The 13266-nt window shown below is 36.1% G+C and overlaps 1 protein-coding gene across 2 annotated transcripts in view; it reads left to right on the top strand.

The window, feature by feature from the left end:
* Positions 1-13266, top strand: part of USP25 (ubiquitin specific peptidase 25) — a 135122-nt gene that overhangs the window by 24222 nt on the left and 97634 nt on the right. The window contains exons 2-4 of one of the 2 annotated variants that reach the window (XM_046002388.1): positions 515-592; positions 4401-4545; positions 8679-8762. In XM_046002388.1, coding sequence (XP_045858344.1) covers positions 515-592; positions 4401-4545; positions 8679-8762 — 307 coding nt within the window. The remainder of the gene's footprint in view (positions 1-514; positions 593-4400; positions 4546-8678; positions 8763-13266) is intronic. The other variant, XM_046002389.1, reaches the window with a different exon arrangement.

Here is a 13266-nt window from a genome sequence, read left to right on the forward strand (position 1 = left end):
TAGGATCCCCATCTTGTAATATACACACCTAGTGCCTGGTCTGTCCTTTGGCATGTCTTTTTCAGACATCGTAGGGAAATGGATGCTGACCCTAGGGGCAGGGAGAGATGCTAGAACTGCCAGGATTTTTCGTTCAGTGGCCTCAGCCCCTAGGGAAAGTAGCCCAGTGGATACAACCGTTTTCCTTAATTCTCCTTAGGCTTAATCATTGTGCATATCACTCCTTTTCTTGTTGGGAGGAATAAATTAGGCAGTGAAGAATGGGCCAGAAACTCTTAATTCAGTAAGATTTCTTGGGAAGTAATAATAGAAGTTCCCTTTTGGAAACAGGAGAATGGTTTATTCTCCCTAAAATAGTGAAATTTGTTGAGTCTTTGTCAAATTCTATATTTTTTTGTTTTCTATACTAGTTTATTTTCTGTTTTCTGCTTTTTTTTTAACCCATAGATCATTTATTTTCTTATTCTTGTATATTTTCAGATTTTAAAGTGTAATTTCGGTTTTTCTTCTCTAGCACCAGCAGACGTTTTTGAATCAGCTGAGAGAAATCACTGGGATTAATGATGCCCAGATACTGCAGCAAGCCTTGAAGGTATGGCCTCTGTTCTGCGGAGTACAGTTTAAGTTACACCCTCACCTCTACTACGTACCATATATGAAAGGCTTTTAGTTACATTTTGTGGTATAGAAATAGAGATATGGGAAAGAACTTTTATAATGTAAGAGCCTTACTTAGGCTGTGATTCTAAGTATGTTAGTTTTCAGCAGCCTAATGTTCCAAGATACCTTAAAGTGACAGAAATTTTTCTCTGTATGGAACACTTCTCATGCAAAATGAAAGGAAATGAATCCAAATGTGATGGCTGATTGTCCTCAGGAGCTATGATGTTAGAGTTTAAATGGGGGTAGAGAGGGGTGCAGTAGAGAAATACAGGGAGGAAGAAGAGGAGAGAGAAAATTAATAGAGGGTAAGAAACTTAAATTTTTTCTTTCCAAGGAGACAAAACTTGGCTAACTTTTTTTTTTTAAAAGATTTTATTTACTTATTTGGCAGAGGGAGAGAGATCACAAGTAGGCAGAGAGGCAGGTAGAGAGAGAGAGGGGGAAACAGGCTCCCTGCTGAGGCAGAGAGCCCGATGCAGGACTCGATCCCAGGACCCTGAGATCATGACCTGAGCCGAAGGCAGAGGCTTAACCCACTGAGACACCCAGGCGCCCAAAACTTGATTAACATTTAATTGTACCTTAAGAACATTCAATAGCAAGCTGGTTAGTATATGCAGTAAGTAAAATGCATCATTTTGGTTGCATTTTCTGATGTTCCCACATTTCCACACGGAGAAACCCAGATGAATCAAATCACAGGGATATGTCCACTGAAAAAGATCAAGTGAATAAGAGATGTTTAAGAACTAGAACTGCAGGGGCACCTGGGTGGCTCAGTCAGTTAAACCTCCAATTTTTGATTTCAGTGCAGGTCATGATCTTAGCGTAGTGAGATCCAGCCCTGCCTTGGGCTCATTGCTCAGCAAGGAGTCTGCTTGAGCTTCTCTCTCTCTCACTCTCCCTCAACGGTGCAGCCCTGCCCCCCCTCAAATAAATAAATCTTAAGAGAAAAAAAAACTAGAACTGCATTTTAAGGTTATTTCTGTATTGCTGCTAAAGGCTAACAGCAATATAGTATTCTTGCTCTTGCAAGGCATACATAAAACTTCAGTCCTTTGGAATTTGCTCTGTGAGAGTAGTTTAATTATGTAACTTTTGGTTCCGAGCCAAAAGTTCTTCATTTGTTTCTAGAAATAATCTTATCTTTTGCATGATTATAGTCATGATAATAATAACTAGTGGTTATTAAACTCCTATAATCCTAGGTGCTATTCAGAGTATTTTATGTGGCTAATGTCCTCCTGGGAACCCTGTTGACAAAGGTGCTGGTGTGTGGAAGAGCTGGAATATAAACTGAGCAGCCTGATCCTGGGCCACACTGCGTTTCTGATTTTACTACAAGCTTTGCTTCATCTTTTTTTCCTATCAGGAAAATGATGAAACAGTACTGTTCAGAGCATTAGTGCAGGGTTTATGAAACAACTGTTAAGTATTTGGAGAGGAAACAAAAATGTCAGACCTCAATTTATGACCTAGTCACTCCACGTCTGTTTTTAGAAAGTGCCTTTACCATTCTATATCTCTGAGTGTGAGGCTATACCCATTACCTTGTCAGGGCAAATTTGCAGAATTCACTTTTCTTTTTTTTTAACTGGGGAACGTGGAGAGTATGTTTAATTAAATGAACATAAAGAGTTAATCAAATGACCTATTGTCCACGTTTTCTTTGAGGTAGGTTGTGTGCTATAGTTTTTTGGTTTTGTTTGTTTTTTAACTTAGGTTTCAATTACCACCAGCTACTGGTGGTGGGAGATCAGTACACTTAAATCTTAACTATTACCCAGTATAACTCTGTAAGATGTTAGTAATGAGTTGACTTTCTCAGTAATACACTGACAAGGAATCTACTTTTGGGAAACACGTCATTGATTGATTTCAATACTTCTATTTTAAGAATCTCTGTTTTTAGTCCTCCAAAGTAAGTGATCTTCAAGTTGTGTAAATCCCTGTTATATTCAGTTTATTATTATTTGAGGTAGTATATAAAAAGCGCTTAGCACATTTCTTGGCACATACTAAGTGTTCGATAAATGTAGCCATTGTTATTGCACGTTACAGCTATTTTACTTATCTAGCTATAGATTATATTATGTTGCTGGTGAGTCATGTAAGAGTCTTATAATGGTTACAATATAAAGTTTAAACCAGTGGTGCTTTTCCAACTGCACTCTTACTTTTTTTCTCTCTTCCCTGGCTAACGAGAATTGGAGTTGGGGTGGGTTGGGGACCTCATTCTTCCAGTTGTTCAGGTTTCAAATCTTGGCATCATCCTAATCTTTCTCCTTCTGTCACCTCTCATGTTAAATGTGATAGCAAATCATGTTGGACTCTCTGCTTTAGCCCTTTCTCTCCTATAGTCTGTTCTCAACACACAGCCAGAATGAGCCTTTTAAAATGTAAGTCATACCATGTCATTTCTGTCCAAAACCCTCCACTGGCTTCCTATTATAGTCTCTGTGTTTGGTAAAGTTCATGAGGCCTGCATAGTCTAGGTGTTCTGGCCTCTGTTACAAAGATCACTTCATTATTAATATCTGGGTTTCCTAATGTTATTTCAATTAGCTATCCCAGAGCTACTGTTATATTTGTTATTAACTCTACAGAGAATAAAGACATAGAACTGGTCATGTCTCTTCTTACTATTTTGCTGATATAAAAATCCTTGGTTTTCTAGCATCTGCTTTCTTTTAAATTAACTTCAAAATAATTTTGTCCAGATATGCTTTTGATGAGAATTATATTAAGTTTTTATGCTTAATTTGGGTAGGATTGTCATCTTGACAGGAGTGAGTATTTCTGTCTAGTTTTGTGTGTCTGTCCGGACTACTAAGCTTCAGAATGTTTTGGTTGTTTTCTCCCTACAAGTCTGATGTTTGCTTATGTTTGCCTCTAGGTATGCATTCAGCATTCATATTAAAGTTTATAGTTGTTCTTTACAGAAGTACTGTTTCAAATATTCATTCTCATCCTTTTGTATAGCAAGTTCCAAAAAACATTTTTTGGTTTATTTATTTATTTAGAAATAGAAGTTTTGTGATTGACTTTGGTTAAGGAGAAGTGAAAGTATTAGGAAACTAAGAAATTATAGAATAGATTCTTACATTAGTAGTCCTATTAGAAAAAGGAATTACTACTGATAGAATGTACTTTGTTTATGACCAGTTTGTAAAATTAGGATCACATAGAATGATTTCAAATCTAAAAGTGATTTTTGCTATTCAAGTGTTCAGTTCTTACGGAGAAATTTAAATAAATCATGTAAGAATGCATGGAGTTTCTCCATGTCCTCATATCAGGGAGATCATATGAGGACATGGAGAAGCAACGTGGGGAGTTAGGGGGATAGGAGAAGAATAAATGAAACAAGATGGGATTGGGAGGGAGACAAACCATAAATGACTCTTAATCTCACAAAACAAACTGGGGGTTGCTGGGGGGAGGTGGGATTGGGAGAGGGGGAGGGGGCTATGGACATTGGGGAGGGGAAGCGAACCATAAGAGACTATGGACTCTGAAAAACAACCTGAGGGTTTTGAAGGGTCAGGGGTGGGAGGTTGGGGGAACAGGTGGTGGGTAATAGGGAGGGCACGTTTTGCATGGAGCACTGGGTGTTGTGCAAAAACAATGAATACTGTTATGCTGAAAAAAATAAATAAAATGGGAAAAAAAAAAAAAAAAAAAGAATGCACGGAGTTATTCCAAAATGTTTGATGTTCCATTCTTGATATTTGAAGGATAGTAATGGAAACTTGGAATTAGCAGTGGCTTTCCTTACTGCAAAGAATGCCAAGACCCCTCAGCAGGAGGAAACAACTTACTACCAAACAGCACTTCCTGGCAATGATAGATACATCAGTGTGGGAAGCCAAGCAGACACAAGTAAGTTTACTTCTCTTTCTTAATATTTTAATAATGTAATTAAAAACTTTCCTTGGGAATATATTTTGTTTAAGCAGAGGTGAAGGATAAAGAACTACTTTAACCTTGGTTCTTTTTAGTGTAGTTGGAAACAGTAAATGTTTTTATTAGCTGCATTATTGTTTTCTCCAGTTCAAATGTGAAAGATTGTATTTGAGTTATATATCCTTTCATAGAGCATTTCATTTATTATTCATTGTTTTGAGATATAGAACAGCTATAGGTATTTCTCATGAAAGAAACAAACATTTCCAGGATTTTAAATGGGCACAGACATTTGTTTTATGATTTTAAGTGTTGGTAGAGGCCTTAGTATTATTTTTGAAGGTAAGCTATTGTTTCTAATTACTGATAGGTTTACCAGTTAACAGAATTTCCCTTCCCTCAACCCTCGCCCCTCCCCAAAATGAAGATTTTAGAGTAAAGTTTTATTACCATGTAACAAAGTAAACACAATCACACAGACATATACACACATATATACATACATATGGAAAGTTTTATGTGGGATTCTACTTTTTCTTTATAATGTGAATAGTTCATGCTTGTATGTAGCACTGAATTTTTCAAAATGTGTTTAGTTACCTCTATATATCATGATGTAATAACTGCACTATATAAAATGTATTTATTTTATACAATAAAAGGTATTTATTTTTATGCACTCTGTATTTGAGAAGTTTGGTTACTAACTTGTATTTGAAGAGAATCTGAATTTTTTTTTTTTTTTTTTAAGATTTTTTTTTCTAAGTAATCTCTACACCCGGGGTGGGGTTTGAACTCACAGCCTCCAGATCAGGAGTTGCCTGCTCTACTGACTAAATCAGTCAGGCACTCTTCTGATTTTGTTTATACACTTTCTCAGAGTTAAGAAACAACTAGGAAGAACACGTTCATATGGTTGTTTATAGCTGTTATCAGTAAAGATTATTTTAATGTTTGTTGATAAAATATTTCAAATATTCAGGATAATTTTAATATTTTTGTTTACAAATTTGATCTTATGTGCCAAAAGCTGAAATATTCCTACCTCACATAGGTAATATATTGGTGATGAAAGAAGTTTTATATATGTGAGACAGACGTAATTGTTTATGTCTAAATCCAAGACAAACTGTGGTTTGGACCCTAGCTATATCTCTGACTTCATTTTCTACTGTTTTTCTCTTCTTACTTCATAAAATTGTGATAATTCAGGGTGGCTTAGGGTTCTTATCAACTCAGCGCTGTTTAATTTCTTTGTTCTTTACACTTGCTGTTCCTTCTGTCTGGAATCCCCTCTAGCCTTTACCCCCAGCTTAATTACCTCTGGTGTTGTAAGACTTAGGTCAGGAGCTTCCGGCTTTAGAATATTTCTCCTTGCTTCTAGGTTGGAGTAAGTGCTTCTCTAGCACCAGGGCTTACTTGGGTCTTAATGAGTACTGTGTTATTTTGAAATTATTTGCTTATGCCTTTCTTGCTTACCAAATGGGAAGCTTAACAGGGCAAAAGACCATGATGTGCCTGTCATCACACTAGAATAGTTGCATAGTTTCTCAAAAAGTGTTCATTGAATTATTTTAAATAACACACAAAAAAAGCTGTTTCAGAACCAATGGAAAAAAAATGAGGTTGAGAAGCTTGTTGTAAGAAGTAAGAAAAAAAGAGAAGTAGTATAAATAGTGGAGGAAATAGAGTGTGAGAATAACATCTATCTTTTAAGTTTCTGAGGTTTGGGGGAAAATGCAATTAGTAAAGAAAGGAAAAAAGTTTTCAACTGAAGTCAACTGGTTAAAGTGAAGGAAACAGGAAGTTCACTAAACATGGTTCACTGTTCTAGTGGAAAGGATGATGATTTTAGACTAGTAGCTGTGAATTTTTAACATAGATGGTTGACTTTGTGACATGAAGTATATATATAGGTAGGTAGGGGAATTAGGATTTGTAAGACTTTTCTAAATAAAAGAACATGTCTTATTTGCTCTGTAAAGTCAGCAAGTATTGTTTAAGCCAGATGTTGACACCTGTTCAAGACTTTTGACAAGGAATACTGAAAATGTTACGGACAAAAGAGTATGAATAGATGCTCTTAGGGAGAAGGCAAACCCGATTTCAGAAGGTGTGTGTCCCATATGAATGATAATTAAAAATTGTGTGTGTGCTTGTGTGTGTAGCTCTTGAACAATATTCATCAAGTAATCTTTGTAAGGTTTATTTATTTGAGAGAGAGATCGCATGCCCATGCTTATGCGGGGCAGGGGGAGGGGGCAGAGGGAGAGGGAGAGATAGTCCCAAATGGACTCTGCATTGAGCGCTGAGCCTGATATGGGGCTTGATCTTATGAGATCACAAGGTCATGACCTGAGCTGAAACCAAGAGTCGGTCGCTCAACCAGCTGAGCCACCCACGTGCCCTTCATTAAGTAATTTTATATTTCACTTAAAAAAAATGGTCGAGATATGGAGTTTCTGATTTCATTACAACCTGATTATCATATTGAGCAAATTGTGGCTATTATGGTTTCTTTATCAATAAAATGTGCTGTCCTTCTCACCAAAGTGCTCATTTATACTTACTAATTCAATAAGTTGGATGGTGTGTCCATAAAGTTGTTTGCAGATTATTGAGAAAAACCCTTGTAAAAATGTAATGTGGTGATTGTATTATAATAGTACCAAACTGTGACAAAAATACCTGATGAGGTAACATTCTTTTCCATTTAACAAATTTGTACCATATTTCATAATGTTCTAAGAAGTACAGTTGCTGTGAGGAAATCGATTCAGCATTAAAATTTGGCAGTGTCACAGCAATGTTACATGGTGTAAAAGTGAGAAAGTAAGGAGACGTCTTACAGGCAACAGATTTTTTTTAAGTTACTATGTTATTGGTCCTAAGAAGAAATGGAGTCTTTTGTGTATTTTTACTTCTTGGAAGGAGTGGTAAAACATGTGAGGAAGAAAGATAGGAAATAATTACAAATATATATTCAAACACAGGCCTCTATTGATAAAACTATGTAAGTGCTACTGGAGTCTGGTGTATTGGAACGATCAGAGTGTGAGCAAATTCTCAAGGGATTGTTCTAGATATAAAAATTGTTTTTGAGCATTTTCTCCATTTTATATGAGATACATTGTTATTTGAAAGTTGACCATAGTTAACTTAATTTTTCAAATGTGGCATGTTTTTTAATTAAAAAAAATATATTTTTTATTCCTTCTAAGTATTGAGTCTCTTACAACCAGGGCTAAAACATAAAACCTTACTGACTTTAAGTGTGCCATCTATTGGTTATGGTGCTGACAAAAAAAAAATCTATATTTTGAAATAAAAGTCTCTAATGCTAAATACGTAAGATTCCTTATTGATAATAAGCTCCTTTAGAAGGAATAAAATACATCTTTTTTAAATGACTAGAAGAGGTTAGCTTTTAAAGAAATATCTTATAGAAGTCACATTTGGGGGTTCTGGGGAAATTTTCTGTTATGCATAACTGGATATGTCAGAAGATATAATTATATCACTTTGTTTAAAGACTTAACACATATTTGTGAACCTTAATATTGAAGAAGTAATTACATTTTCACTAATTAATGGGACTATGATTGTCCTTTTTATCTTTCATTTTTGAGAGAAAAAGAAAACATTTCGAGGAAAGCTTATACTATGCATGATAAGGAATTAAGTAGTAATGTACCTGGTGTCTTTTTATTGCATTTGTAATTTTCCATACTCTACTGAATTCTGAGGAAAGACCTAAGTCATTTGTTGTAATATTAGCTTAAATTTTAGGCATCCTTTTTCACTACTTGGATCTCTTGTCTAGATTGGATATTGTGGATTGTCAAGTGAATGCTTCACGCCTCCAGCTTAATTTGGAAGTAAAATTGTGTTGGAGTTATGCTGTAAAAATACTAATGCAGAGCGGACTAGGAAACAGTGCAAGATGTTGCAGTATCATAGGTATATACTAATAGATTCTGCTTAAGTTTTTGTGTCATGGCAAAATCTGTCATAGACATGACCATGCGAGGCTTTTGCTCAACTTGAAATCAAATAGTTACATTCTTTCTTTCATGACCATTAAATTCTTTTGAACTTTTTTAAAACAGGAAAAAAACAGTATATGCCCACCAGAACAAGATGTACTACAATTGAGCAATCAAAATATGGATCAAAAGATGAGAGGGATTTGGGTAGGTAATTTTAACACAGAAAGTAATGCCACATATTATTGGCATAAGTTTTAGAGAAATTGTTATAACACATCAGAATGACTGTTAGGTGGTCGACCCTTTACAAATTTAGAATCAGAGTATTCCCCCCCCCACAAAAGGAATTGAATTATTAGGTGAGGATTGCATAGAAAGTGAGAGGTTCTGTCTTAGATCTCTGCTTTTAGATTGCTTGGCCAGCCTCACAGTGATTTAAAGCTCACGTGATAAATAGAGCCAAATCTGGTGCATTCATCTCTGCTAAGGGTAAATTGCTTATGCTGAGCAGTTTAGGATTTTATTAATTGAAAGCTAGTATTTTTCCCGTTCTTCAAATATGTTTTTCTATTGTTCAGATATGGATAGAAAAGCAGTTAATGCAAAGGAAGTTAAATTTCTTTTTCCATAGAGATTTCTAATGCATAAAACTATTTTGATGATTCCCCAAAAGTCAAGGTTAACCTTAAAAATGAGATACTACAGTGGTGTGGAAATTATTGTAACCAGTTGGATGTAAATATGTTAGGCTTCTACTCTGTTCTAAGCATGTACTTAGAATTCTGTTAGACATGTACTGCAAAATGGTTTGTGTAACTTTATGAATTTTCTTAAATTTTATGGCAGGAATGATAGCCATGGACTATCATTTTGTTGACTAATACTGAATGTTTAATTTTTTTTCAGTCCAAGTTGGAAAACCGTCAAGTCTATGACAAAACTCTGGAACAGCTCCTTTACTATTCACTTCCCTTTCCAGTGCTGCCATTATAATTTCAGCAGCTATTATTAAAAACAGAACAAGATCTTTTAGAGCTGAGCTGTTCCGTATAGTTGCCTATAGTCACGTGTGGCAACTTAGATTTAAATACAACTTAAAACTAATGCTAAAACTTAGTTCCTCTGTTGCACTAGACACATCCTCAGTGCTCAGTAGGAGTCTCATGTGACTAGTGGCCACCAGTATTGGATTATGTAGATTAATAGTATATTTCCATCATCACAGAAGGTTCTTTCCAACCTCACTGTTGGAGAGAATCTGAGTTCAGCAGTGAGAAGATTGGAAACGTTGGAACATCTTAAGAGCTGACTGGGAGCAGAGGAGAATGGGAGAGTGGGGTGGGAAACACAATTTACATTGTGTATGTCTTCTTGCTTTTTAAGTACTGTTCTTCTAACATGACACTTTATTATGCTATTTGTCCTTTCACTTACTAGAAAAAATTGTAGATGGATAAAGCATATGTTCTTAAGTCTTTTAATTAGTGCCATTCTGAAGATGACCCACTCATTTTTATCTCTATTCCATAGCCTAGATTTAGCCTTTATTCGTTTAACAAATATTTACTGATTGCCTCATCTGTATCAGGTAGTTTTCTAGGCCATTAGGAAACAGAGTCTCAGTTTATTTAGGGGAAAGACAGTTAACAATAAATAAGTAATGTCAGGTAGTAGTAGGTTCATGAAAAACAGAGGAGGGTAAAGGGACAGAGGGTGACAGGGATGTGGTTGTATGTCAGGCAGGGGATGTGCCAAGACAGAAGAGTCCGTTGGGGAATGACCTCTCGGATGAGTTCATATTTATACAGACACCTGAGTGACATTAGGGAGTAATCCTTGTAGGTGTCCGAGGCAGGTGCATCCCAGGCTATGCAGGAGTATATTTGGCTCAAGAGATGAATGGTGTGGATATAGCCGTGGTGAAGAGAGTTAGTGAGGGTGAGAGTGGTCAGTTTCTTATTCCTCATCTGCGGACCATCCCTTTGTTCATACTTGCCTGTCTCAAGGGCATGTTCATTCTTCTGGTGGCCCAGTGGTTTTTCTTCTTCTTCTTCTTTTTCTTCTTCTTTTTTAAACAAGCTCTTCCTTATCTCCCCAAATAATCATTTAGTTTGCAGTTCTGTCAGTTTTTGTATACTTTTCCCTTCAGTTGCTCTTGCTTGGTATTTATTATTACAGCTCTTGTCAAACTCTTATCAGTGCTCTAACTCCTAAAACCGCAAGCAGTTCTTTCTACTCATATCATTCCCCTGCCTAGAAATCTTTGCTGGTGGTAAATATAAACTTGACTTATTGGGGGGGGGGGGGGAGATTTCCCTTAGGTTTAACCCTATGTAGGTAAGGAAAACAATGGAAGAACTTTTCTTTGTCTCCTAAAATCAAAATCTTTACATGTGTTGTTTCAACTGTATTATGGGCTAAATTGACTTTTGTAAACTGACTTTGAAGTCTCACGTCATTTTAATACACTGTTTTTATGGGAAAACGAATTAGGAGTTATAAATAATGCATACATTTAAAGTCTAATTCCTTGTTAAGTTCATGGCTGCCTATATTCTAGAGTAAGCAGAGAAATGTTTCATAGTTGGTATTTAAGTTTTACTCAGATGGTAGTCCTTTGGAGAGTGGAAGATTTATTAAGGGTGAGTGTTACGTTTTGGTATATGTTACAGAAAAAAATGTCTTAATTTGGGCAGACTTGAAAATGACGGAGGCTTTTGTAACCTGAGATTTTCTATAGTGTTATTCAGCTAACACTAACACATTTGTGCCCTTGAGTTGTGTTCATGTTAGTACTGGGGGGAGGGTTGATTGAAACAAAGTTTGGTGTTTCACTGAGGTCTTCTCTCAGTGAAATTCATATATTATGAAATTCATATATTACATGAATATAAAAATATTCATAATACTCAGGTATTTGGATGGAATTTTAAAAAGTCTAAATTTTTATAATTGAAATTAGAAGTTGTTTCAGTTTTCAGAAATTATTTATAGCCAAGTGTGTTCTCTGTTCCTTTTTGAGTATAAGCATATAAGAAAGTCATAGAGGGCTAGTTCTCATTGTGAAACAAATAGTTCATTACATGCCTCATGTTATAGGAGAAATTGTTTTAACTCTAGAGAAAGAACAAACTCATGTTTAGCCATTCTATTGAAATAACATTTCACTTGTTAATATTTGTTCTTAAAATCATACGTTTTTGGTATATGAGTAGGTTATAACAATCTTTGAAGATTGCCATATTGTTTTAAAATATCTTTATGGAAAGAAGTTTTATGGAGTAATGGGAACATCGTGGAGAAAATTATTGTAATTAAAATGAAATTACAAATAACAAATAAACTTCCTCCATGGCTTTAAGTAAAAAGCCCACCTTTTCCGCTAAGGACCAAATAGTCTCTGATTAGCCTATCATTCAAGCATTAAAGAATACTATTGCTTGTTTCTTCCTTTGCTTACACTCAAAATATTTCTGACATCAGATACGTGAATTTTTTTCTACACCTGATTGATTCTCCAACACCGGCTGGATATCCTGCAAGTCAGTTCAGTTCTGACATTCTCTACCAGACATTTGCTTCAGATGCTGTACGTTAAGGGCTCTCAGTCCCACAAGACTTCCCCCCGCTTTAGATGCCTGTCACAAGTAGTGGGCCCCCAGGTTACCCACACTTCTGTCTGACTGACTTGGCTACAAATTAGGGATTCCCACTACCTCCTCCTCGAGTTTGATAATTTGTGATGATAGCTCATAGAATTCAGGGAAACACTTCCTACATGTACTGGTTTATTGTATAAAAAGAATAGGATAAAGGATGCAGATGGACAGCCAGATGAAGATGTACATAAGGCAAGGTCGGGAAGGGTCCCAAGCGCCAGAACTTCTGTCTCATGTTGGGGTGTGCCACCCTCCCAGCACATGAATATGTTCACCAGCTCGGAAACTCTCCGAACCCTGTACTTTAGGAACTTATTAGGAAGGTTCATCAGGTAGGCATGATTGATTATTAACTTAATCTCTAGCCCTTCTTTCCTCCCAGGAGAAAAAAGTTCCTCTTAAAGTTCCAAGCTTCTCATCTTGGTGTGGTTTCTCTGGTGACCAGCATTCATCCTGAAGCTATACAGGAGTCTACCAGGAGTCCTCTCATAAGGTGCTCCTATCACCCAGGAAATTCTAAATGATTTTGGAACTCTGTGTCAGGAAATGGGTCAAAAACCAAATATTAGAAACTTGCCTTACTCTTTGAATGGATTTACTTACGCATGATTTTATCATACCATGGAAAAGGTTTCATTCTAAATGTTGGAAGAATGCCCACACTATAAAACAATTCAAAATTGTTGTTATCACTTGCTTTCCCCAGAAAAGCTTTTAGGTGTTGGGGAAATGTGTGCGTAGTGATAGAAAAAAGTTTTCCAAAGTTACCATTTTTGCTTGAAAAGTCCACATTACTCACTGGCAACACATACTCTCATTTGTTTTCCTGCAGGTGACAGGCTTACTTTGTTTATTCTCGAAAAATATCTGCCAAATTCTGAAGTTTGAGAAATCCTAGCTTGTGATTCGTTAGTTCCGTGAAAAAAAAAATCAGCCAGTTTAACTGACTTGCAATCAAGCATTGCACTAGTGTTTTCTCTTGAGTGAAGGCTTACTTTGGATGCAGCAGAAGGACTGTGCATACTTCCTGTTTTGTCATAGAATTAAGA

The sequence above is a fragment of the Meles meles genome, chromosome 4, assembly GCF_922984935.1.
Source record: "Meles meles chromosome 4, mMelMel3.1 paternal haplotype, whole genome shotgun sequence".
NCBI lineage: Eukaryota > Metazoa > Chordata > Mammalia > Carnivora > Mustelidae > Meles > Meles meles.